This window comes from Zootoca vivipara, chromosome Z1 (assembly GCF_965207765.1).
Source record: "Zootoca vivipara chromosome Z1, rZooViv2.hap1.1, whole genome shotgun sequence".
NCBI lineage: Eukaryota > Metazoa > Chordata > Lepidosauria > Squamata > Lacertidae > Zootoca > Zootoca vivipara.
The window spans coordinates 57,459,733-57,487,714 of NC_142583.1; the positions used below are offsets into that span (position 1 = coordinate 57,459,733).

The following is a 27,982-nucleotide window of genomic DNA, read 5'->3' on the forward strand; positions in this document are numbered from 1 at the left end:
TGAAAAACTATGGAAGAGAAAGGAAAATGAGTTCCTCATAGACTTTATGTCGTAGTCCTGTGCTGCCAGCCAACCAGCCGAGTCTCAGAGGGGAACTTGCCTGGAGGCAGAGTCCGTATGCAAGGTTCAGTCCAGTCCCAAGGTCAGGTGTATCTCAGTTCATGTAGTCAGACGATCCGGGAGTCAAGAAAGCAGAGAGTCCAAGGTCCCGAGAAGCAAGAAGCAGCAAGGTCTGGCCAGGAACAACAAATGTCATTTCCAGCAAACTGACTGAGGCTGGAAACCTTCCTTAAGAAGCTGGAGCCAGCTGCTTCACATCAGGAGCAAGAAAGCTGATCAGCAGCAGGTAGAGTCACTCGGCCTTCTGCTCCTTCAGGCTGCTGCTCAGCAGGTGAAGCCGACTCCTGGCCCATGACACTTTATTCCCAAAAACTCCGATTTTAAAAAATGGATCCAGGGGGCTGAATATCTTCTCTTTTGCTATTGTGGGATCATAAAAAAAAAACACCACTTAACAGTCTTTCTTAGGAGATACAGAAGGGCTGCCAAGTGTGTTTGATATGCCCAAAGGCAAGTTGCAGAGAGTGGCAATTTCTGCGTGATGATAATTCATTCTGCCATAGTGAGAAGCAGGCAAATCTTAAGAGACTCGGCATCTGACGCCCAGGTAAATAACTGTTTTCCTTGCAACCCTCCTTGCCCTTTCCTCATGACAGCCTGCCACCTCTACAGCGCTTCTGCTTGCTCCATCTTACCATTTTGCCTTGAAATAAGCGGTTATGGGTTAGTGGTAGAGGAAACATGTACCAGGAGTGCCGTTGCATTGATGGGTCCGGATTATGATGCAGCCTTCACGCACCTGGTGCCTTCCAATGCTTTAGGAAAGACTGAAGTTCAGTGGCAGAGCATCTGCTTTGTCTGGAGAAGATACTATAAAACAGAGAAGGCTAAAGCACTAGTCTCACCTAAGAAAACTACAACAAATAAACTCACCTTAAAACCCTGAGGCCACACTGTCCTGATCACAGAGCCTCTAAATGTGAACAGCTGCTCATGGCAAAATAAAAAAATTCCTTCAGTAGCACCTTAAAGACCAACTAAGTTTTTATTTTGGTATGAGCTTTTGTGTGCATGCACACTTCTTCAGAAACACTTGAAACAGAAGTCAGACCCTTATGTATATACAGAGGGTGGTAGGGGTGGGTGGGAATGGGTGATGGGCTGATGGGAGTGGTAAACCTGTAGATGGCTGTTAACAACTGCTGATGACTGCAATTGGTCCTGGGGGAAAAAACAAGGGCTGGGGCGCTAAAGAAAGCTTGATCATGCATAATGAGATAAGAATCCGATGTCTTTATTCATCCCAGGTGGCTCCATGGTTTTAAGCTTGGTAATGAGTTCCAATTCAGCAACTTCTCTTTCCAGTCTGTTCCTGAAATTTCTCTGTAATAAAACAGCTGCGTTGAGATCTTGTATAGAATGTCCTGGGAGATTGAAGTGTTCTCCTGCTGGTTTCTCTGTCTTGTGGTTCCTGATGTCAGATTTATGTCCATTTATCCTTTGGCGTAGGGTTTGGCCTTTTTGTCCAATATAGAGCGCTGAAGGGCACTGTTGACATTTGATGGCATACACAATGTTAGAAGATGAGCAATTAAATAGTCCTGAGATGGTATGTTGGATGTTGTTGGGGCCAGTAATGATGTTGTCCGGGTGTATGTGGCAGCAAAGTGACAGCCATGTCCATCCAATGCACAATGATGCAGTGTTGAGGGTGGGGTGAAATGTTCTTGACACCACGGGTGCCCTACTTACCCTTTGCTTCCAGGTAAGAATTAATACCACATGTGAGTTTAGGGTTGCCAGGTCAGGAGCATCACAGACCCTGAGATTTCAGGGCCCCAACCTGGAACTTAGGGGACACTGGCAATGCCACAGTGGTAGGATCTGGAGGCAGAGGTTATTGTTATCTATTAAATCTCTATACTGCCTTTCATCCAAAGATCACAGAGCAGTTTGCAATAGAAAGGCACAAATATACATAACCTAGTTGCAAACAAAAAATACCACCTCCCAACAGTTTCAAAGGCCATAGATTGTTGAATCAGCCAAAGGCCTGGTGTCTAAAGATATGTAATAAAGGCACCAGGTGAGCCTCTGTAGGAAGAGCATTCCACAAACAGGGAGCCACCGCAGAAAAGGCCTGTTCTGGTGCTGTTCCCCCCCTCCCCCAGGACTTCCCATGGAGAAGGCACATGAAGGGGGGCCACAGATGATGATCATAGGATCTGGGGTGGTTCATAAGGGAGATGGGGGTGGAGATGCACCTCCAGGGGTGAAGACAAACCACTGTGTTAGCAGCAGTGAAGTGACATCCCCAGGGCAAGCATGGGCCATGTGTGTAGAGGGCCTGTGCTGCCCAGATGACAAAACTCCCCCTCTCAGTCTCACCAACGTGGTCTAAAGGAAAGCAGAACAATATGGTTAGCACCAGCTTGGCTGCAGGAGTTGCCGGAAGGAGGCATACAAGGCGCCATCAAACCATCTTAGGGACTCCACTCTGGATTTGTGTAGTAGTAGTAGTAATAATAATAATAATAATAATAATAATAATAATAATAATAATATTTATAATTTATTATTTATTATTTATACCCCACCCATCTGGCCAGGTTCCCCCAGCCACTCTGGGCGGCTTCCAACAAAATATTAAAATACAGAAATCCATCGAACATTAAAAGCTTCCCTAAACAGGGCTGCCTTGAGATGCCTTCTAAAGGTCTGGCAATTGTTATTCTCTTTGTCCTCTGGTGGGAGGGCATTCCACAGGGTGGGTGCCACTACCGAGAAGGCCCTCTGCCTGGTTCCCTGTAACTTGGCTTCTTATAGCGAGGGAACCGCCAGAAGGCCCTCAGCACTGGACCTCAGTGTCTGGGCAGAACGATGGGGGTTGAGACGCTCCTTCAGGTATACTGGACCGAGGCCATTTAGGGCTTTAAAGGTCAGCACCAACACTTTGAATTGTGCTCAGAAACGTACTGTTTACTCCTTTGTCTTTTCTTCTGAAGCGGTCCTGCAAGGCAGCGGAGGTTTAGGATGAGTTTTCCATCCCCTAGATGGGCTACCTTCCCAGGTCGACAAGCCCCATCTGCCCCTCACTTCCCTCTGCAGCACATGCGGAAACCGCCTTCTTGACAGTTGGACCCACTTTTGGTCTCGCCCATTCCATCTCCAGAGCTTGTTTTTGCATGCAGGGGAAGGTAAAGAGGAGGGCAACACAGCGTTATTTCTGCACACTAGGGAGGTGGAAAACACACACTTAACCTAACAGTCCCCATCCTCCCCTATTTTCTACTCTGCTGTGATTGCACCATTAGTGAATGAGGCTTTGGGGCCCACGTGAGTGCTTTAACATGGACGTGACCTCTGCTGGCTTAACCTCTGCCCACCTTATTAAAACGGCTTTAATGCAGACAAAAGGGGAGTGGGGGGGCACAGCAACTCACGTCAGGAGGATCAGAACGATGAGCATGTTGAAATGGAGGGGAAAGCCGGGAAAGTGGGACACTGAAGAGGAAAGATCGCAGCGGTGCTAAAGGAATGTGAAAGAGGGAGAAAGGAGGCGGGAAGGTAAAGACTGGGGGTGGGGAGGATATGCTAGTAATTGAGTTTTAATATAGGTCAGGCTGGAAGAAGCATTCACAGTGAGAGGCGATCAGAGACAAAAAAATATAGTTCTGGAAAGACTCTACCTCTGGCGTGGCAATGTGGCCCTCCAGTCTTCTCTGTCTGACCCCTGAAACTCCAGGCTACACTTCATCAGCCACACACCCCTTCCCCAGGCCACACCTCTCAGCAGGTCCGCTTTCCACCCACCTGGAGCGTTTTTGCTTAATTGATGTTTCGTTGAGCTCTAGCCATCCCTCTTGCTTGCCTGGATGGAGAAAGGAGAAGTGTGTGTAAGACTAGCCTAATGTTCAAAGGCAAAACCTGCAGGTGTTGCTCCGCCCCACCTTTGCCTCTGGCCCCACCCCCCAAGGATCAAAGTCAGGAGACTAAAGAAAGCCCAAGAGGTCATACTTTACAAGCAATGAATGAATACTGAATCGCAACATTGCCAAGCTGGTGTCTTCCAGATGGTTTGGACTACTACAGCATCAATCAGCACCAGCCAGCATGACCATGGTAGTCAGAGCCCCAAATATCTGGAGGGCACCAGGTTGGTGAAGATTGATATAAGTGGTGGCTGCCCTCAGTCATCTTCCTATGATCACGGTCCACAAACTGGTACCTCCTAGATGTTTTTGATTACAACTCTCACCACCCCTGACCATCTCCCTTTCTTTTTGCAAATTAATTCCACCTTCTTCCCATTGACCTCCTTCACTTTACTTCCAATGCTGCCACCTTCTGGGAGAAATGAAGCCGACCCTGTTTTGTAGCATTTTGCAATGAGCATCTTGTAGAATTTTTGAAGTCAGGCCTCTCCCCACCCCTGCCCCAGGGTCATTTTATCAACCATTTGTTTGGTAGGGGAATATGTGGAGATATTCCTGTGCGTGTATGGCCATGTGAATCAAGGGCAAGGGTTACACTGCACTGAAGAATTAAGGAGGATCTTCCTTCCTAATCTAGAGCCTGGTTCCACTCACTGAGACCAGCACTGGTCAGCCATATACAAGCAAATTCCAGGAAGAAAAAAGAAAAATTATCTGGGCTCAATTTGTGACCTGAAAGACAATAACTGAACAGCTCATACATTCAACTATATATTGTGTTTTGGACATTTGAAAAATTGCCTTACAAGAGGTCATATTATATGTTCAGTTCAACTAGTCTAGCATTAGCTCTCCAGGGTCTCTCTCAACACCAGCTGCCTAATTTTTTTAACTGGAGACACTGGGAATTGAACCTGGAGCCTTCTGCATTTCACCATGACATTAGGAGTTATGGTGTAACCGGTGAGAGAAAGGTTTGTTTTGCACACAGCTGGAAGCGTCCTGGGGGACTTCACGTGGATGCCTTTTGCAGATGGTTCCCTCCTCATAAACTGTTCCTTCTGCAAGAGTGGGGGGCCAATTAAGATGGCCTGCGCTCAGAGACTTACAGATGACGATGGATCGCTGAATGCTCTGGGAGACTTTCCAGTAGAAAGAGGTGATCCAGTTGAGGCTCTCATCTCACCGTGGAATGGCGAGTTCTGAAGGACTATTGACACAATCGCTCCTGAGCGACCTTCTCCGGAGTTGTGGAGTCTGCAATGCCCTCTTGTATTCTAGTGAATTCTGTGTGATGAAACAAGATGGATGACAGCCAGAGCACTGGTGGGGTAGAACTCGCTTCCAAGGCCAAACAAGCACTGTTTACAGCATCAATAAGGGCAGCGAATAATTCTTTTTAAAAATTCTTTATAGTTTTATAGTTCAGCAACGCTTTTGTAGGTCAACTGGAATCTGGTCTCACCTGTTGGTGGAGATGTGCCTTTGGAGCCAACAGAAGCCTGCTGAAATAATTTGCTTCATCATTTTCAGGATGAAGTTGCTTGACTTCAGAGCACTTTATGCACTACCACTATGGTTCCAGTTCCAGCAGAGGTGTCCATTGCTATGTCTTCCCTAACTCTGTGGCATCAATTTTAGTTTATGAGGCCCAATGCTGTGGACAAGGGGCTTGTGGAGTTGTGCCCATTGTGGCTGGTGAAATTGATCAGGGCCTTTTCAAACATCAGCCCAAAGGTTGGGAGAGACAATTAGAGGTTTGGGGGATAATAATTTCATTATTTGTACCCCCGCCTTTGTACCCCCGCCCATCTGACTGGGTTGCCCCAGCCATTCTGGGCAGCCTCCAACATATATAAAAACATAATAAAAATTAAAAGGCTTTCTTATACAGAATTTGCCTCCCCCCACTCCTCCAATTTGTTGTTGTATTACAAGGAGGGCAGAAAACGTATTGCCTTATTGTATTACAACTCCCATAATTTCTGATCACTGCCCATGTTGGCTGGAGCCACAGTCCAATAACATCTGAAAGGCAGCATATTTGCTATCCTAGTTTTAACATGCTGACAAGTTTTGTGAGTTGAATGTGCAACTTATTTTTCTCCTGTTGGTGGGTATGTGTCAAGGGGATTTCAGTTAGTTATTGTTTATATTCCTAACACTGTTTTATGTGCCTTGTGGACTTATGCAAGTCTCATATGGTTCTGAAGGTGGGATAATACATATCATAAATAAAGAAAATAAATAGTGACTGAGATATTGGGGCTGTGGAAGGAGGAAGAGATTGGGAAGAGACATATCCATGCAATGAAAAGATAGGAGCCTGGTAACAACATATATTTAGATTAGTTTGCAATCTAACCACTGGGTATAACCTGCCCTTTTTATGTATTTTGTAAAGCAACCTAACATTTTAAGCACTTCACAATGATCATAATCTTGTTTATTCCCAACAAAATTCAAGGAAGTATTTATCTACAATACAACTATGTATAAACAATAAAATCTGTAAGAAAGTCAGTAAATGTTATTACATTATCTATAGCCAAACTAATCTGTACAAGACATCAAAACAAAATGTGATTCACTAGTTTCAAAGTTTCTGGAGAACAGATCTGTTGTCCATTACTTTCTAAAACCAACTGCAATTGGAATTCTTTGCCCAATTCCTTGCCCAGAAAACCTCAGCACAACTCTCCCATATTTAATAAAAAGTATATTTGAGGAACTTAAAACTTATGATTACATTGCATTCCCAGTTGAAATGAAACTCCTTCTGGGTTTCAAAAAACCGTTTACCAAAACACCATCAGCCAAGGTTCAATTTTTATTTTGTGAACAATTTGATACAAAACATTACAGTACTTCAAATAAAAACAAGCAGAGAGACAAACAATATGGGCATTTCAAATAAGGCACATGTAAAAAAACACCCCACACATCCAGTGAAATAGACAGGTTCTATATATATATTTGGAGGTAGAAATAATTACAAAAATATGGAACAATTTTACGCATTAGCAGTTCAGTTCAAACTAGGATCCCATTTTAAAATGGCCTTGGTAAGATAGCTTATGTGGCATTTTATGCACTACATTTTTGTGGCATCTCTACTTTTTGCTTCGGAGTAGCAGAGTGGGGAGGAAAAGAAACTATGCCATGAGTAATACAACAAGGAAATTACAAAAAGTTATAAATGTCCATACAAATGTTTTCAATAACAAGAAATTATTGAAGCACCACATTTTAATTCCCCCCCTCAAATTAAAAAGATATCTACAACACTTTTCTTTTTATTATTATTATTATTATTATTAGAGACCTAATGATGCTTTTAATAGCGTTGCTATATCTGCTGGAATGGCCCCTTCTTCTCCTGCAGAACAAAAAGAATGCGTCAGAGGTGAATTTGTGAAGAAGCATTTCATGCAACCAAATAATCAGAGTTCTACACAGCTAAAAAACCTGCAACCAATAATAATCCATCCCCTTCTGCAACCTTGCTGGCTTCTTAAGGTGGGGGGTCCAAGTGACCTCAAATCAATTTGGGTGTTACATTATGGCTAAGGACTAATGATGTAAAGAGTAGCTTGGATATATATACTTGCAAAACCAGAGACACAAACCATGCAAGTCTCTAGGTTTTGTACTGTTGCGCTGAGCCTGATACTATGCTTGCACAAGCTGTGATACAATATGCTAAGAGGCACAGTAAATATCTGGCTTGCAAGCATCTAGCATCCAGCTAGATGTGAAAAAGTGCTGCAATGCTTAAGAAAGCCATCAAAGCAGTGGGCTAGTATTCAAAATGCTACACTGAGCACACTACCCAGGCTCTTTCCTTTGGAAAAGCTTCAGATATCCATTAATCAACACGAGATTTCTACTCTGGAAATAAGGTGCTAGGAATGTGTTGCGTTGGAACTGAATTTGCAAGTTTGTACAAACAGCAATACGCTACTTGTTTTCCCATTAAATTCTTTCCCCAATAAATTCTTGTCCTTTAGAATTCTTATTCCAAAACAATGTTTTAGAAGTATGTCTGAACAGGAGAAATGGAAGAGATCTTTTCCGACACCCATTACATTTAAAGTACTGCGATGAATCTGCCATTGCACCAGCTGTTAGCTGTGTTGACAAAATGGTGGAATTAAATATTGCTTTAACTGCACATTCTGCTTTCTTGCATTACTTTTTAACATCTTAACCCCAAAGAACCACAACCTCAACTGCCCATAAATTATCCATTTCTCTTCCCCATTGGCCTCCTGGCACAATGAACCTAAAGATTGTATTTCTTTATTTCTCTCACAGTTTGGGGCCCAGAGCTGCTTCTACTCAGCATATTCAAAATGGTGCTGCAAGAGCTTACCTGCATCTGCTGCTGTCATGTCTTGTTCTAGTTTTAATTTCTGCTGACTAATTCTCAGCATGGATTCCTCTATAGTCCCTTTACTTATGAGCCGTATCACTTTCACTTCTCTTAAAATAAAATGAAAAGAACATGTTTGTTCATACAATTCTGTAAATCCTGATTTTGTCACAAGTGTTTTATTTCCATTTAAATTTCCAGCAGTTCTACAGAAAAGAACGGTGCTTGCACATTAATTATTTTTAATGAAGACTGTAAGTCAGGGGTCAGCAAACTTTTTCAGCAGGGGGCCGGTCCACTGTCCCTCAGACCTTGTGGGGGGGACGGACTATATTTTGGAAAAAAATATGAACGAATTCCTATGCCCCACAAATAATCCAGAGATGCATTTTAAATAAAAGGACACATTCTACTCATGTAAAAACATGCTGATTCCCGGACCGTCCACGGGCCAGATTTAGACTGCGATTAGGCCACATCCAGCCCCCGCGCCTTAGTTTGGGGACCCCTGCTGTGAGTGTCTCATCGCATACACCTCTGTCAAAAAATAATATTCCAGTATAAAATTAATGGCAAATGAATTCAAGTTTTATCCAACACTATGCCAGTTATACCAGCTTGCCTACACCTCCACACAAAAAAATCTCTTCTAAAGATTTAGAATACTCGATGCAGTGTATCATGGAGAATTTATTTTGCTTACAACTAAAGTTTCTCCTCATAAACTAAAAACTTACCTAGTTTGTCCTACTCTATGACATCGGTCTTCCGCCTGCTTGTCATTGTAAGGGTTACAGTCAATGTCATGAAGGATGACCACGTTGGCTGAGGTCAGATTAATCCCTAGACCACCGGCTTTTGTGGAGAGCAAAAAGATAAATATACCCATATCTGAATTGAACTCGTCTATCAGATGTATCCTACCAAAAAGAGAGAGAAAGCAAAGCAGTCATCAATATACAATCCTATTGTTGTTTTGGCTTCAACTATTTGAGCTGATCCTTCATGGATCACTGCCTTGTCGTGGTGAAGGGGCTTGAATAACTCAGAGAAGCTATGAGCTATGCCGTGCAGGGCCAGCCAAGATGGACAGGTCATAGTGGAGAGTTTTGACCAAACGTGATCCACCTGGAGCAGGAACTGGCAAGCCACTCCAGTATCCCTGCCAAGAAAACTCCATGGACAAAGACAACAGGCATATAAAAGTTATGACGCTGGAAGATGAGCCCGTCAGGTCGGAAGGCGTCCAACATGCTACTGAGGAAGAGCAGAAGACAAAGACAAATAGATTCAGAGCTGATGAAGCAGCTGGGCCAAAGCCGAAAGGTCACTCAGTTGCGGATATGCCTGGAAGCGAAAGGAAAGTCCAATGCTGTAAAGAAAAATATTGCATAGGAATCTGGAATGTAAGAACCATGAACCTTGGTAAGCTGGATGTGGTCAAAAATGAGATGGCAAGAATAAATACTGACATCCTGGGCATCAGTGAACTATGGGAATGGGTGAATTCAGTTTGGATGACCATCATATCTACTACTGTGGGCAAGAATCCCGTAAAAGAAATGGAGTGGCCCTCATAGTCAACAAAAGAGTGGCAAAAGCTGTACTGGGATGCAATCTCAAAAATGACAGAATGATCTCGATACGAATCCAAGGCAGACCTTTTAACATCTCAGTAATCCAAGTTTATGCACCAACTACCGGTGCTGAAGAAACTGAAATTGACCAGTTCTATGAAGACTTACAACACCTTCTAGAAATGACACAGAGAAGGATGTTCTTCTCATTATAGGGGATTGGAATGCTAAAGTAGGGAGTCAAGAGATAAAAGGAACACCTGGCAAGTTTGGCCTTGGAGTCCAAAATGAAGCAGGGCAAAGGCTAATAGAGTTCTGTCAAGAGAACAAGCTGGTTATCACAAACACTCTTTTCCAACAACACAAGAGATGACTCTACACATGGATCTCACCAGATGGGCAGCATCAAAATCAGATTAATTATATTTTATGCAGCCAAAGATGGAGAAGCTCTATACAGTCAGCAAAAACAAGAACTGGAGCTGACTGTGGCTCAGACCATCAGCTTCTTATAGCAAAATTCCAGCTTAAACTGAAGAAAGTAGGAAAAACCACTGGGCCAGTAAGATACAATCTAAATCAAATCCCTTATGAATACACAGTGGAAGTGAGGAACAGGTTTAAGGATTTAGATTTGGTGGACAGAATGCCTGAAGAACTATGGATGGAGGCTCGTAACATTATACAGGAGGCAGCAATGAAAACCATCCCAATGAAAAGGAAATGCAAGAAAGCAAAGTGGCTGTCCAATGAGGCCTTACAAATAGCGGGGGAAAGAAGGCAAGCAAAATGTGAGGGAGATAGTTAAAGATACAGGAAATTGAATGCAGATTTCCGAAAAATAGCAAAGAGAGACAAGAGGGCCTTCTTAAACAAGCAATGGAAAGAAATAGAGGAAAACAATAGAATGGGAAAAACCAGAGATCTGTTCAAGAAAACTGGAGATATGAAAGGAACATTTCGTACAAAGATTACCATAATAAAGGACAAAAGTGGTAAGAAGCAGAAGACATCAAGAAGAGGTGGCAAGAATACACAGAAGAATTATACCAGAAAGATATGGAGGTATCGTACACCCCAGGTAGTGTGGTTGCTGACCTTGAGCCAGACATCATGGAGAGTTAAGTCAAATGGGCCTTAGAAAGCACTGCTAATATCAAGGCCAGTGGAAGTGATGATATTCCAGCTGAACTATTTAAAATTTTAAAAGATGATGCTGTTAAGGTGTTGCACTCAATATGCCAGCAAGTTTGGGAAACTCAGCAGTGACCAGAGGATTGGAGAAGATCAGTCTACATCCCAATCCCAAAGGAGTGCAGTGCCAAAGAATGGTCCAACTACCACACAATTGCACTCATTTCACACACTAGCAAGGTTATGCTTAAAATTCTACAAGGCAGGCTTAAGCAGTATGTGGACCGAGAACTCCCAGAAGTGCAAGCTGGATTTCGAAAGGGCAGAGGAACCAGAGACCAAATAGCAAACATGCGCTGGATTATGGAGAAAGCTAGAGAGTTCCAGAAAAAAATCTACTTCTGCTTCATTGACTACGCAAAAGCCTTTGACTGTGTCAACCACAGCAAACTATGGCAAGTTCTTAAAGAAATGGGAGTGCTTGATCATCTCATCTGTCTCCTTAGAACAAGGGACAAGAAGCTACAGTTAGAACTGGATATGGAACAACTGATTGGTTCAAAATTTGGAAAGGAGTACGACAAGGCTGTATATTGTCTACCTGTTTATTTAACTTACAGTGGTGCCTCGCAAGGCAAATTTAATTCATCCCGTGAGTCGCTTCGTATAGCGAAAAATTCGTTTTGCAAAGCGGCTCCCATAGGAACGCATTGAAGTGCTGTTTCCCATAGGGTGCCTCGCAAGACGGAAAAAATTTTCGTCTTGCGAGGCACCCTATGGGACAAAAAAAAATCGTCTTGTGAAGCGCGCCATAGGAAACTTCGACTTGCGAGTCTTGATTGAAATCACAAAACGCTTTCGTTTTGCAAGTTTTTCGTCTTGTGAGGCATTCGTCTAGCTAGGTACCACTGTATATGCAAAATACATCATGTGAAAGGCTGGGCTGAATGAATCCCAAAATGGAATTAAGACTGCCGGAAGAAATATCAACAACCTCAGATATTCAGATGACACAACCTTGATGGCAGAAAGTGAGTAGGAATTAAAGAACCTTTCAATGAGGGTGAAAGAGGAGAGCACAAAATATGGTCTGAAGCTCAACATCAAAAAAACTAAGATCATGACCACTGGTCCCATCATCTCCTGGCAAATAGAAGGGGAACAAATGGAGGCAGTGGGAGATTTTACTTTCTTGGGCTCCTTGATCACTGCAGATGGTGACAGCAGTCACGAAATTAAAAGACGCCTGCTCCTTGGGAGAAAAGCAATGACAAACCTAGACAGCATCTTAAAAAGCAGAGACATCACCTTGTTGACAAAGGTCCGTATAGTTAAAGCTATGGTTTTCCCAGTAGTGATGTATGGAAGTGAAAGCTGGACTATGAAGAATGCTGATCGCCAAAGAATTGATGCTTTTGAATTATGGTGCTGGAGGAGATTCTTGAGAGTCGCATGGACTGCAAGAAGATCAAACCTATCCATTCTGAAGGAAATCAGCCCTGAGTGCTCACTGGAAGGACAGATCGTGAAGCTGAGGCTCCAATACTTTGGCCACCTCATGAGAAGAGAAGACTCCCTGGAAAAGACCCTGATGTTCGGAAAGATGGAGGCCACAAGGAGAAGGGGACGACAGAGGGCGAGATGGTTGGACAGTGTTCTCGAAACTACCAACACGAGTCTGACCAAACTGCGGGAAGCAGTGGAAGACAGGAGTGCCTGGTGTGCTCTGGTCCATGGGGTCAGGAAGTGTCGGACACGACTAAATGACTAAACAACAACAACATTTGAGCTGATACACATAGGTATGCTCAAGTCAAGCATGTTCACAAGCAAACCATTTTAGATCATACCCTACAGATACTCCTTTCAAGCAATACGTTTCAATGGAGTCAGTTCATACATTCAGACTGCAATTCCATGTACACTAACCCGAGCATGAATTCTGTTGGAACACAGTGGGGCTTCATTCTGAATAAACACTGCTCTGTCAATTGCTAGAATTCAGCCATGTATAGGCTCCATGCTTCGGCGGTCATTAGTCATTTATATTATGATTTCCAGACAGCATGTCTACAGTTGGCTCAATCAACTGTGCACTGTATAATTATTATCTTTGTTTTAGGCTTTATAGCAATTATTTCCAGTTCCTTTCATTCTATGGATTATAAGAAGGGAAGAAATTTTAACCATCTTGCTTCAAGAGTTTTTCATTAACTTGAGCTGTTTTATAGATCTCCTCTAATCCCCAGTACTTCCCAGAGTCAAGCTCAAATAGAGGTAGAAATGACTATTGGTTGGACCCGATAATGCTTCCTTGTGTTCTTGTGGAAGACCTACCTGTCTGAAATTTGTGTCTTTCCATCCAGTCTAAGGTATCGGTGCTGCTTATGTTTCAGAAGAACCTCTAGGATGTCCAGCATCATAGTAAATTGGCTGAACAGGACAACTCTGTCACCCTAAAGGATGAAAGAGCAGTATTTAAGTAAATACCCATGCATGCACCTGAATGTTTGTTTTATACATATCCACAGAGTTCAGGCACTTGAACAAAAGCCACCTTGTGTAAGATTCAAATTCTCTTCAACACTATGGAACAATCAGGAGATAAACAGCATGCTGGCCTTTTTACGGGCTGCAAACTTACAAGTGCTGAGTAATGATTTGAAGCCATAGGCAAGACTATACTTGGAGCAACCAGTATATTCGCAATGAAACACAGGAATAGAGAGAAAATGCCCCACTTTACCCTAGCTTACATAGCACAACAATATGATGTGATCTGAAGTACCAAGTTTCAGCAGTTCAATGTGTATTTTAGATCTCAAGACTGGAAAGTTCAGGTGTTTTAAAAACAAGCCTTTATGTTTCTTGATTGACTGAGTACTCAACAGCCAACTAATTCAACAAGTATTTGAACAATATCTGCATCCATTTTTGTTAAATAGGTATACTTTCTACTCAAGGACAATGGAGTTACAATTTAGGGTGAAGGATGAAAACCTGAGTCCCTACTGGCTTCCCCCACCTGGGGTGCTCCAGATGTTTTGGCCTACAACCCCCAACAGCCCCAGTCATCATGGTCAATCTTCAGGGATGATGTGAGTTAAAAGTTCCATGACATCTAGTGGGCACCAGGTTGGAGAAGGCCACCCTATGCAGATACTAGCAAGGGGTAAATTGGAGAGCAGGCAAGAACTTTAACCAGGGTTAATTACAAGCCAAGGTGTTGGTGGGGAGGTGGATGGGGAAGGAATCTGTTGACTTCTGAACCCTGACTAGAGTTATTTCTGGCTCCCATCCATCCTCATATTGCCAGGAAGTCTTCCCACATCCAAGCCTAACACTCAAACGGCTTTCTACAGGATTTAGTGACATTAAAACACAGCACAATTGATACCAGCACATTTATGTGTAAGATGTGTGTATGTTCTAGGATGTTCAAAATCTACTTTTTAGAACAAACCTTTTCTTTGAATTCAGACAAAATCCGCTCTAGTGTTCTAAATTTTCCCGAATCCAAAATTAGATCCATTTCAAGCTTGAAGTCATTAATATTTGCATACTGTTTACAAAGCAAATGCAATTCATAATCTGTCATCACAGACATATCTTCAAATATAAGGTCAGGGTTTGCTTCGGAGTGTGTAGGCTCCTAAAACAAATAATCATAAATCAAAATGAAGCAAGCTATCTAGGAATTAGCAACATTTCATCAGGTTTTCTTTTCTAAGTTTACTAATGGATTTTTCAGTGTAACTGATGTTAGAAAATTTTAGATACATTCAATAGTCATAACATGTTAGAAACAAAAAGAATAAGCCTGACAACAACAATCACCTCCCTGTCCCACTCTTAGATTATATAGTTGTGGCGGGTTTATTATTTTTTTTGGGGGGGGGGGAGAACATGTGTGTCATGCCTACACAGAAGAAAGGTAAAAATGTTTATGATTGTCTTTTCAGCAGAAAATCGGGACTAATCCTAGAGCTGGAGAAAAGATTGTGACATATGCATACACAGAGTTATAAAACTACCTGCAGTGTGGTTCATATGAGTACAATTAGCTCTTGAAGAATTATTTCTCTGACCTGGCAGATTAGGGATTGGATTGGAATGTCAACTTCCGTACAAATGTGATGCAACCAAGAAATGGCAAGGCCAAATCCTGCCTCGTTATCTATGTATACCACACATGCCTTGAAAACCATGCTTTCCAAGAGCAATCATAATCCAAACAGCAGGATGTAAGTTTACAATGGTCAGAAAGAAACAACTGTATTCCATGATGAAGTGGTGGCACAGGAGAAAAAGGGGAACAGTGCACTGCCTCACTCCTCCCTTTTCCACCTGCTCAAGTGAAGAATGGTCCTTGTGAGATATTTGCTGGGGTGAGAGTGGGAAGAGAAAAGGAGAGAAAATGAACACATACAAAGTGTTATTGTTCTTTGGACTGTTTAATGTGTGTGTCCTTAGTTACACACACACACACACACACACACACACACACACACACACAGAGAGAGAGAGAGAGAGAGAGAGAGAGAGAGAGAGAGTTTAGAACTTCTTGTATCTGGGGAAGGAGGCTATTGTCCATCAAAGTTTATGCTCAATGAATTTGTCAGTTTTTAAGGTGCTACAAAATTATTTAGTCTTGTTACTTGGGGGAGGGGGAGAGAAAGGGTTGGCCTTACTGGTTTTTATTTGGTTGCATTTTGCTGAATGACATCTGAATATTACTTGCGCTTTTCATGTTTTTTGGTACATATTCAATTTCATTTACAGAGATAAATTATTTTTAAAGTTTCCCATCTGTTTCCACTAGTGTGGGCAGATCACAGAAAACTGGACCCTTTGTCTTGTTTCATCCCCCAATCTGTGACACATTTAGCATTCCAGCAATGTTTTCCTAAGGAAGTTTTCTCTATTCTCTATTGATAGTTTGAGAACATTAAATGGTATAATTCACTAAATGCAGGACCCATAGTTGAACAATAACTATTTGGTGTAAATACCAATTTGTTAATAACCAAATTAAAATGCACCAAAGGCCTACTAGATTACTGAAATCCAGCACCTTACCTTGAGCATAAGTGTTGACATCACTTTAAGTTTCTCTGCTGTATAATACTGACGGTGAAGAAGAGGATGATTGGCCATTTTTCTTAGCTGCATCATGACATTGCCCATTTCTGAATTCTTTTCTAGGGTTAGAAAATAAATGATATATATATGTATATATCCAGTGCATATTTTCTATCAATATACCCACAACAATAGAATAGTTCAGTATTTCTGCTCCATATATGACAAAAGAAACAGAGGAAGATGTAAACACCAACGCACCATGACTGTCAATTGATTTCTTTAAGTAGCGGAACAGATCTTGGTATAGCTTTTCCTGTTTCTCAGACATTTCACACTGCTCAACAATATCTTTTTTGGGAGGCAACTGTTTAAGGACCTGGTGGGAGAAAACAACATTTTGAATTATTTGGCTACCAAGCGTTCGAACTTAAGACTTAGAACCAGCACATACTGAGCTGGAGGCTGTTCCTGTTCAAAGAATCCTGTGTTCGGGTGATTTAAGTTAGTCTAAAGCAACCAGTAGAATAACAAAATAACAAAAACAAACAAACAAACCACCAAACATACCTCATCTTTTACTCTTCTCAGGATGAATGGTTTTATTATCTGCTTGGCATGTGCAATTCTCTCTTTTTCATATGTACTGTGTTCCTCGGTTGCTTTCTAGAGAGGAAAAACATAGGCTGAATTGCATACAGTGGATGCAATCAAGTTATGTTGAGAAGGAGTTTTACTATTTAATAAAAATGAATGTTCTGAATATGAATGTTTTGTAGTAAATGGTTGTGATTTCTAACGCATTTACTATAGCTCCACTATCCCAAAACAGGGGTATTATGGGGTGGTATGCATGAAGACTACATAATGACTTTTCAGGTGGTCTGCAAGGATAAATTATAAAGACAGTGCTCATTATGAAAAAAATAACATGATTCTGAGTCATAAAAATGTTTTTCAAGTATACTTACTGCTTTAGAAGAGAACATCCTCCGAATTTCACTAGTGCTACTACTGAACATCCGTGGCATGACAAAATTCAAGAGCGACATAAGTTCTAAAAGATTGTTTTGCACTGGCGTCCCTGTTAACAGCAAACGGTTTTTTGCCTATTTTCATAAATAAATGAAAGCCATTAGCAGATATAATATGAGATCATCTATTCAAAATGACATTTCAACAGAAGAATGATTTTACTGTTGAGCAATCAAATAGTCTCAAACTAACTGCAGATTATCATTACCCTTATAAACCCAGGATAGATGTGCCTAGAGTTACAGCTTAATTCTGTAAAGCAAAAATCAGGATGTAACTCATGCACATTTTAAAACAATTTCACTGACACAACAAAACCTAAAAACCTAAGGTAACATTTACAAGTACCAAGAGTAGTAAAGGGCATCAAAATCTTACATTAATTGTCATCAGGTGTTGATAGCGAACGGAACCCATGTTTTTTAACATGTGACCTTCATCAAAGATTGCATAATTAATTTTCATCCGACGAAAAAGACTGCGGTCTTCTGCACTGCTAATTGCACAGTTATACCTATCAAGAGAAGGAACTATGAGCATAAATCCCTATATTTCTCTCTCTGTCTCTCTCTCTCTGTCTGTCTCTCTCTCTCTCTCACACACACACCTACATCTCATTCAGGTGTTCTACTTCTGTGTAAAACCAACAAGTGAGGAAAGGGGAAGCAAAGACTAGTGCAGGCATCCCCAAACTTCAGCCCTCCAGATGTTTTGAACTACAATTCCCATCTTCCCCAACCACTGGTCCTGTTAGCTAGGGATCACGGGAGTTGTAGGCCAAAACATCTGGAGGTCTGCAGTTTGGGGATGCCTGGACTAGTGTGTCAAATCTGCCCCCATTGCCTTCCACAAATTGGGGGGGGGGGGAAGAGACTTCTTTAGCAGGGGACCTTTCCTACTTGTGTATGTGTCCCACAATATGGTAGGCTTCTAAATTATGGAAGAAGCCTACATTAGTAGTGCAGGAGCCTTGCTTCAGAAATTATTCTTCCAACTCATGGAGGGTAACAGAGCTAGCATGACTGTTCTCATCCCTCCCCCAGTGCATGTTGATTTAACACAGAATGAAAAATTAGAGCTATAAATACAGTATATTCTGACATTCACAAAGGCCAGGAGACACTGCTGTGATAACATAGGGTTGCGTTTTTTCACCCTAATGCCCTCCACTGAATACTCAATCTAGAGGCAACAAGCAACTTAACCCTGTGTTAGATCCGAGGAAATGTGAGCAGAAGGAAAGTAACTGCTGGTAAAGATAAAGGTAAAGGGACCATTGACCAGGGGCAGGCAACCTCAGGCCTGTGGGCTGGATGTGGCCCAATCGCCTTCTCAATCCGGCCCACGGACGGTCCGGGAATCAGCGTATTTTTACATGAGTAGAATGTTTCCTTTTATTTAAAATGCATCTCTGGGTTATTTGTGGGGCCTGCCTGGTGTTTTCACATGAGTAGAATGTGTGCTTTTATTTAAAATGCATCTCTGGGTTAATTGTGGGGCATAGGAATCCGTTCATTCGTTCAGTCAGCATGACTAAGCCACTTCTGGCGAACCAGAGCAGCACACGGAAACGCTGTTTAGCTGCCCGCCGGAGTGATATCTATTTATCTACTTGCACTTTGACATGCTTTCGAACTGCTAGGTTGGCAGGAGCTGGGACCGAGCAACGGGAGTTCACCCTGTCATGGGGATTCAAATCGCCGACCTTCTGATCGGCAAGCCCAAGGCTCAGTGGTTTAACCCACAGCGCCACCCGCAAACATTTGGATGGGGGGGGATTGCACAATGCACTTCTTGTGCTTTCAAGAATATCCTCAGTTTTAGTTTCACTTCTCATGGAATGCTGTAGCACAAAATGTAGAACAGTATTTCCATGACATGAACAGAGCTCATTTCCTGTACATAGAAGGATACATCTGGAGCCAACCCCCCAAGTGGTAAATTGTATATTGAGCCCCAGGACTGTTTCATAGTAACACTCAATAGTCTGCACACGACTCTGAAATTAGGATCAAATGAGGGAAGTCGAAACCCATCAATTAATTGTTTTATATGAAATTTCAACTATTACAGACACCTCTGCGTACACTTACTATATACAATGTGGTTAAAAGACTGATGTTGCCAAAATACCGTCTTGCTGATTTCCCCCAATGCCAAATCCTGTAATGATTTTTTACTCAGTCCTAGAAAATTCCCAACATTATGAGCAACAACTTATTGTGTATGGAGAAATATATTTTATATAGCACATACTCCTGGAGGGAAATACGATCTCAGTATGCTCTGTACGTAGCCAAGTAACACACAATGTAAGCCCCTCTGGGACCGCTGTGAGTGGGGAGGGGTTGGAGCACAGAGTGCCATGTATTTTCGGTGCTGCAAAGGGGCGGAACAGGGTGGACTTACATGCGTCCCCCTGACATGTGTGATGGCCAGGAGCACAACCCCTGCGCAAGTGGAAAGCTGCCTCTACAGAAGAAGGGGAAGGGGTGCCTGTGGGAAGACCACTGGAGTAAAAAAAAACATGTTCCATGTGATCCTAGGCAATGAGAATCAAGCTTACGCCCATCTGTATAGCCCCAGCCTGGTTTCTGCACAGGTATATTTGGGACTGATTTAGCAGATTTAAATTGAACAGCATGTGGGATAGTTTGAAAGAAGTGCCTGGTTAGGAAACAGCAAGTGGCTAAATTTCACGCAGTCCTTGTACTTACGTTGTCACAATGACATTGAAATCTGCAACTTTATTATGGATATCCATTCTGAGATGCCTCCTGTCTTCTTGCGAGCCTAGACAGAAATAGACTTTGTTTTTCCCCAATTCTAGAGAATCGCTTTATAAATCCTCAAACTTCTCTGCAATTCACGATGTTGTTTAGGGAGTTTGGATACCCACATGTAAAAAGTCGTACTGTCTGCATTTTAGCTACAAATGCTTTATTCTAAAACAATATAATTTCTTACCGTAATAAAATAAAACTTGGAGTTCAGGACACCACAGGTTCACTTCTCTTATCCAGTTATCTGTTTTTTTTAAAAAAAATGAATTAAATAATTACAGAAATATGCTATGTGTGCATACAGATTAATGTCAATCCCAGTTTTGTTTTTACTAAACTACAAGTCGCGAATACTGTGTGGATTAGAATCATTGTTGTGCAGCCAAAAGAGTGGACTTCATTGAAGAACACCTCAGTTCAAAACCCCACTAGGCTCTGAAACTCACCCAGTGTTGATATCTCTCATCCCAACGCATCTAATTGAGAGTTTAGTTGGGGAAGCATTATTGTGTGCTGCCCTGAGCTTCCTTGAAGAAAAAGTAGGATATGCACATAGATATAGTAATGCAATATGTAGTATACATGTTTACTGACTATTGCATTTTAATATCTTGTTGGAAGCCGCCCAGAGTGGCTGGGGAAACACAGTCAGATGGTTGGGGTATAAATAAATAAATAATAATTATTAATAATAATGATCATAAACTGCTATTGGCTTTTAATCTCACAAAGCCTGTTTATAATTGGAGCCTTAAAAAAAGAAAATAAATTCCTTCCTTACCTATTGTTGACGCAGGCACTACAATCAAATGTGGACCTACATCACCCACTTCATAAAGATATGCCAGAAATGCAATTGCTTGAATGGTTTTTCCTAAACCCTGTGTAAAAGTTAAGATAATTTAAAATAAAATACTACTGCCTTTACAGCATTGATAAAGTTAAACAAGGAAATGTTAGCCCATAATATTTCCTCAAGCTAGTCTTGGGTTTTAAAACTGGAAAATGGAGGTTTGTATTCAAAAATATTATGTTGTTAAACCCTACTCTTTAAGAACCTCGTAACCAGGTTTGGCTGACAGAGGCATGTCAAAACCTCTGGTCTCCACATTATCCACCACATAGGAGCCAGCAAGTAAAGTTAAAAGTTAAGTGGTTTGAGTACACAAGCAGGTACAATTAGCATATACCCCTTGACCTTAGAATAATAGGATTGTAGAGCTGGAAGAGTCCACGAGGGTCATCTAGTCTAATCCCCAGCAACCAACCTCGTCCCTTCACAGGCCTTCCTCTTAGGAATGGAATATCACTAGCCAATGAGGCAAAGGTTGCCCAGTATTCTCCTGGGATCTAACTTGAGGAGTCCTATGGAGACCCCTGCTACTCCTGGTGAGCATAAGGTAAGGTACCATTTGAGCCGCTCCCCCAACATCTATCTCTGCCACTCAAGGTTCTCTGGCTCAGACCTGGGACTATACTTCAAAGAATCCCAGAACTGCAGAGTTGAAAGGGACACCAAGGGTCATCTAGTCCAGCCTCCTCCAATGCAGGAATCTCAGCTAAAGCACCCATGACTTCAAGCTCAAGGGAAGTAGTTGATCATTGGAGGAAGGCTCCACCTGTCACAAGGACTCAAGGAGGGAGGGGAATGGACAAAGTCTGTAACCCCTGGCAAGTCTCAGAAATGTTAAAATCACTCACTCCCTTCTTGCTAGTAGCAAATGACAGTATTACCACCCACTGAACATCCCCCTGCCCAAGAAACAATGAAAAGTTAAAAATCATTTTGGGGAATTTCTTTCCTCACTTTCCTTCTAGAACAGCATGAGGATCTCTCTCTCTCCAATACCCAACCACGTGCATGTAGGATTGCTACTGTCAACACATCCTGATTAATCTGTAACGGCTCAGCTATTAAAACTATTGGAAAACTGTATAACAGGCCACAAGCTAGTCTCTCCTCCTAAACACTTTGCTACTGAGTAGCAGAAGCAAACCTTACCTATTCTATTAAATCACAGTCTTCCTAGTTAGCTAAGGCCAGCCTCAGATAATTTGCTAACACTGGCTATGCAGTTATAAATGTAATCACTAACAAGTGATAATAATGATGTCAACTTACCATTTCGTCAGCTAATATGCCATTTAGCGAATGCTTGTGCAAAAGTGCTAGCCAATTTAAACCAATCTTCTGATAAGGCTTAAGCTCCATGCTGATAAGAAAGAAGAAAATGCACAATTAACACTCATGGAAACTCAAAACTAATGACCTGACATTTACCAGAAATGTAGTAAAGTGGTTAAGAAAGTGAGTGATGGAATAAGAAAGTCCCTGGCTTGATTGTTGTGTACGCTACGAACTCATCAGACACTGTGTGAGATACTATGGACTTATGTTGCAGGGATGTTGCAAGGATTACAACCAGATAATGCATGAGGTACACTTGAAAGAATAATATTGAGTAGCTACTTCTAAAAGATAACATGATTTGGCGAAAAGGTTTAAGACCTGCTATGCCAACAAATTAAGTATATTTAAATAAAGTTTGGACTATGTCAGTTCACCATCATGAAATAGTTACTGTGTTTTATATAAATAGGGAATTTAGAGTACTGTATTAAAATAGATGCACATGCAGGTCCTTAAAAGGTAAAGGTAAAGAACCACTGACAGTTAAGTCCAGTCGCAGACAACTCTGGGGTTGCGGCGCTCATCTCGCTTTACAGGCCGAGGGAGCCGGCGTTTGTCTGCAGAGAGTTTTTCCGGGTCATGTGGCCAGCATGACTCAGCCGCTTCTGGCGAAACCAGAGAAGCGCATGGAAACACTGTTTAGCTTTCCGCTGGAGAGGTACCTATTTATTTACTTGCACTTTTTGGTGTGCTTTCGAAGTGCTAGGTTGGCAGGAGCTGGGACCGAGCAACGGGAGCTCACCCCGTCACAGGGATTCGAACCACCGACCGTCTGATCGGCAAGCCCAAGAGGCTCAGTGGTTTAGACCACAGCGCCACCCGCGCCGCAACAGGTCCTTATACGTATGTTTCCAGTTTCCCAGATCCACTTCCAATTTTCTACAGCTGTTGCCTGCGGTATCATAAACATGTAGTGTTTTCAACTACAAAACAATCAGCTTTTTAAAAGTTGTTTACATGGGGCTTGATTTTCACAATACGTGGGTCTCTATAAGCTGACATAAAAACACTAGCACACTCCAACCATACTGTCTGAAGGCAAGGCGGAAAGTAGCACTAAATCTTGAGTCACCAGTGGGACATCTGGGGAGGGGGGTCCCATTACTCTCTCAGACAGTCTCCTTGGTACCCACAAAGACCTGCTGCCCTTCCTAATTTTATTAATACTTTTTAAAATAAGGTATTTGGGGCTTTTCTGTTATTTGGGGGGGGGGTTTCTAAGCATCACTAGTTTTCTTCTTCTGTGAAATAGCTATTTTGTGCTGCTCATGACAGTTTTGATATCCAAAGGTACTTGTCAAAAGGTTGGGGACCTCTGGACAAGCTATTCCAAAACATGAACTTTTCACAAGGAGAGAGAATGAGAATAGTGGTTTTGCTTCACATGGATAGGGCACCATGGATGCTGGCCATTTTTCAAAACCAGTCTCATCTAGACTTCGAGGATTTGGAACCCAAGCTTCTAGCAACTATTACATACACCTTTCTTTTATGGTACTTTTGCAACATTCACTAAAGAGCAATCCTACCAACCTTGGATTCAGAATGGAAGGCTGATCAATGTTCCATCCGCTTCCACTATCTCCAGTGATCCTCGTCACTTGTTTGGTCAGTTTATTTGAGATCTCTTCACATTTGTTCATTAGCTGTAACACGACAGCTCTCTCTCTTAGCAATATTTTGCAGTTCCATATAATATCTTCTGACAACCCATTAGTCTTGCACATTTTTGTGAACTATGAGAGATCATTGGGGGGGAGTGCAGAGAAAAAGGCATTACTTCAACATAAAGACAGCAAAATCAAACTCATGTTGTTTGGTGCCCCAGATTACTCAATTATTCTTCCAAAATACCATGATATTCATTAATTAAAATTGCAATGGTAGGCATACATCTAAAAGCTTATGAAGATTTACTTATGGGTAAACACATTTTTATTACTTTGATATTTTGTCCCAGCAACCCTGCCTACATAGAGAGAGTTCCTTCTGAGTAGGCAAAGGCAATGTAAAGATGGAAAACTCAGCTGCTGGCTTAAAAATGCTTGAGACTCAGACAAAGGAAAAAGAGGTAATGTTGAGGTTAGAAGGGTGATGGTTGGGTGATTGTCAGATCACCTTTGCCTTCATAAAAAACTGGAAGAGCATGTTATCTACATTTTCTTGCCCACACAAAATATGAATGGGTGGTATTCAACTAAGTTTTACCCAGAGTAGAACCACTTAAATTAGGGGACCTTGTAACTTAATTTGAATGGGTATACTCCAAGGAAAACTTAGTTGAATACCGCTCACTGTGGTATAATCAGAAATTTGTTCATGCATTTTTAGGGTGAGCTATATCACATCAAGAAGCACAAAAATATGGGGTTGCATTGATCCAGGCTTTCCATATCAGAGTTCCACTCACAGGCCACTTCTGTCAGAGGAAGGACTAGGAGTCCTTCTCTTTCTCTATTTCTGCAGCTCATTAAAAAGCTGTTCCAGGACAGTGTAGCCGATGCAAGAGAAAAAGTTGCCTCCTCCCCCTCTTGCAGGTGCATCCATTGTTTCGGAGTTATCTTCTGTTCATGGAATGGCATATCTGACTCCAACCCACTCAATTTTTCGACACCAATATCATTTTTAGTGATCACGTTTAGAACGTTGAAAGAAAACTGAAAATCCATGTTTCAACAGCAGAGGGCAACACAAAGCTAAAGATAAGCTGGACTACATTGAAACTGCTGTACTATACTTTTTAAAAAAGTGTCTATGCTTTTATTTATTGTGCCTGGCTGAACTCCAAATGAGATGAAGGATCTTTATCCACAAAAAAAATCTTCAAAACACTCTCTCTCAATTACAAGAAACAGAATTAATGTGCTATTGAAAGTATAACGGGGTAGGATTTTTGCACCTACTCATATATTTGGAAATATAGCATTAGATACTTTAAACAAGATCAAACCTATCCATTCTTAAGGAAATCAGCCCTGAGTGCTCACTGGAAGGACAGCTCGTGAAGCTGAGGCTCCAATACTTTGGCCACCTCATGAGAAGAGAAGAATCCTTGGAAAAGACCCTGATGTTGGGAAAGATTGAGGGCACTAGGAGAAGGGGACGACAGAGGACGAGATGGTTGGACAGTGTTCTCGAAGCTACGAACATGAGTTTGACCAAACTGCGGGAGGCAGTGCAAGACAGGAGTGCCTAGCGTGCTCTGGTCCATGGGGTCACGGAGAGTCGGACACAACTAAACAACAACAACACTTTAAACAAATCAGCTTCTGTTCTTTCTAATGTATCTTGATTTCAGTGAGGCTTTTGACAAAGCCCTTCTTTTGTGGAGAAGCTGGTAAAATGTGGGCTGGGTGAGGTAACTGTTAGGTGGATTTGTAGCTGGTTGACTGACTGAGCCCAAAGAGTTCACTTATGGTTCCTCATGATCATGGAAAAAAGTGACAAGTGGGGTACTGCAGGGTTCTGTTGTTCGTCAACGTCTATATAAATGATCTGGCTGAAGAAACTGAGGGGATGCTTATTTAATTTGCAGGCGATACCAAACTGGGAGGGGTAGCTAATGCAACAGAAGACAGAATAAGGATTCAAGATTACTTTACCAGATTGGAGAACTGGGCCCAAACTATCAGAATGGATTTCAATAGGGGAAAATGTATGGTTCTACACTTAGGCAGGAAGAACCAGCTGCACAAATATAATATGGGGAACTGGGTTTGCCTATAGAGCATGTGAAACGGATATAAGGGTCTTAGTAGACCACAAACTTGATACGAGTCAACAGTGTGATGCAGAAGCAACAAAAAGTTAACAAAAAGTTAGGCTGCATCCAAGAAGTCTAGTCTTTGAATCAATCCTTCCAAGTATTTGTAGATGGCCTCTCTGATCTGCTGAAGGCTGTGCTACCAGTTTGCAATGTGGGTTGTTGTGGCATAAGACAGACACAAGTAGTTATGGCCTTCATGTTCCTGCATCTCCCTTGCGTGAGAGAGGCCCTTTCAGTGTCAAGATAATCAACATGGACAATACTTGTCACAGATCTGGCTACAGTTCTAAGACTGCCTCTAGCAGCAAAGAACCACCCTCCCTACTTGTTTAAACAGGGAAGTGATTTAAGGATATGAGGAACAGAATGAAAAACAAACTAATATTTTCCTAATCCCAAAGCTATAATAGCCTTTTGTCGGGCTCACTATTGCAAATGAGTACAATACAGCATCTTAATCTCACGCATAATGTGTAAAATGAAAAGGTATTTTTGTTTTATTTTGGTTTGTTAGGATTGCTTCACAACCATGGCTTGCTTATAAAGCCCATTCAAAGCATTCTGAAAAATCACTATGAGCTAAAAAGGAACTCCTCTAATGTTTCCTTTGTACTAAAAAAAGCATGGCATAGTCTACACTTGTGGCAGAATGAGGTGGTAGAACACCCAAATCCTTGAATGACCAACTCTTTCTGCATTAGCCTACAACAGGCTTCCTCAAACTCTGGCCTTCCAGATGTTTTTGGCCTACAACTCCCATGATCCCTAGCAAGAAGGACCAGTGGTAAGGGATTATGGGAATTGTAGTCTCAAAACATCTGGAGGGCCAAGTTTGAGGAAGCCTGGCCTACAGGTACTCTTCATGGGAGGCCCTTCTCATTGCTCCAAATACACTTTCTATGTTGGCACCCTGACAGTGGAATATCCTCCTACAGATGCATAATGGCACTGACATCTCTGTTGTTTTGGCACACTGGTTTGCCCTGGCGCTTTTTTTTTGGGGGGGGGGGTTACAGCTGCAAGTAAGGAACCGAAATTGTGATTTGTTGGGTTGCATCCAAAGAAGTTGCCTCATTTGTACTTCTTCTCACTCACTCACTCCCCCTCACATTTGTTCTGTAGTTTTCTTCAACCACCACAAGTAGATTTGCAAGGGGAGGTATGGGGACATGTGAGGAGAAACCCCTGTACTAGGAGGATGACTCAGTTATATAAAACCCAGTACTTTGGTGTTTTTGGAAGCTGTGTTGAATCTGCTTTACTTGTACAGTTTGTTTTACTGTACTGTAGCCCACCTTAGCATGCATGATGAAGGGTGGCTAAAAGTTTTCTTATAAAAATAAATAAAATGAGATAGATTGAGCCAGATGGGAGAAGAATATTAAAAGAGTGATACATACATATTAAAAACTCCCAGCAAGCAAGCAAGCAAGCAAGCAAACAAACAAACAAACAGTGCAGCAGTCTTAAATTTCTCACTAATCTATTTGCCACTAATTTCCATTAGAAAGGAACACCTCGTTTGAAAAGTGCATTTCTGTACATTCAGGGTAGCTTGATTTGGCTGTTGTGGTGAAGTCTTCTTGAAAGTAAGCAACAGAATACCGTGTTTCTCATATTATAAGACATGTCTTATATTTATTTTTTCCTCAAAAAAACACACTATGGCTTATTTTCAAGGGATGTCTTATTTTTTTCCTCTTCCTCCTGCCGCGGCCGGCATTGCTGCTGCGCCTATCACTATGTCTTATTTTCGGGGTATGGCTTATATTCCTTGAATGCTTAAAAATCCTGCTCTGGCTTATTTTATGGGTATGTCTTAAAATATGAGAAACAGGGTACTTTGTAATTTAAACAACAATGAACCACCAGGAGTAGAAAAGCGTGTTTTTTTTGTTTTGTTTTTTAAACTCACGAAGTTACTTTAAACAGGAGATTAAAAATTCTATTAATTATTCTAAATGCCTAAAGCTCAGGTTGGCATAAAGATAAAACTTATAATCTTTAAATAATGCACCTCAAGATAAACCATCTGCTATAAAAA

The 27,982-nt window shown here is 41.7% G+C and overlaps 1 protein-coding gene across 6 annotated transcripts in view; it reads right to left on the bottom strand.

Moving 5' to 3' along the window:
- Positions 1 to 6,812: 6,812 nt before the first annotated feature.
- The window catches only part of SMARCAD1 (SNF2 related chromatin remodeling ATPase with DExD box 1), a 49,491-nt gene continuing 28,321 nt past the window's right edge, over positions 6,813 to 27,982 (bottom strand). For all 6 annotated transcript variants that reach the window (XM_088660514.1, XM_035112283.3, XM_035112285.3 and 3 more), the window contains 15 exons: positions 23,706 to 23,908; positions 22,104 to 22,194; positions 20,763 to 20,862; positions 20,166 to 20,225; positions 19,916 to 19,991; positions 17,577 to 17,712; positions 17,135 to 17,272; positions 16,734 to 16,829; positions 16,425 to 16,542; positions 16,161 to 16,282; positions 14,545 to 14,733; positions 13,419 to 13,537; positions 9,108 to 9,290; positions 8,371 to 8,480; positions 6,813 to 7,374 (listed from right to left, as the gene is read on the bottom strand). In XM_088660514.1, the coding sequence (XP_088516640.1) occupies positions 7,313 to 7,374; positions 8,371 to 8,480; positions 9,108 to 9,290; positions 13,419 to 13,537; positions 14,545 to 14,733; positions 16,161 to 16,282; positions 16,425 to 16,542; positions 16,734 to 16,829; positions 17,135 to 17,272; positions 17,577 to 17,712; positions 19,916 to 19,991; positions 20,166 to 20,225; positions 20,763 to 20,862; positions 22,104 to 22,194; positions 23,706 to 23,908 (1,803 nt within the window). In that variant the 3' untranslated portion in view covers positions 6,813 to 7,312. The remainder of the gene's footprint in view (positions 7,375 to 8,370; positions 8,481 to 9,107; positions 9,291 to 13,418; positions 13,538 to 14,544; positions 14,734 to 16,160; positions 16,283 to 16,424; positions 16,543 to 16,733; positions 16,830 to 17,134; positions 17,273 to 17,576; positions 17,713 to 19,915; positions 19,992 to 20,165; positions 20,226 to 20,762; positions 20,863 to 22,103; positions 22,195 to 23,705; positions 23,909 to 27,982) is intronic.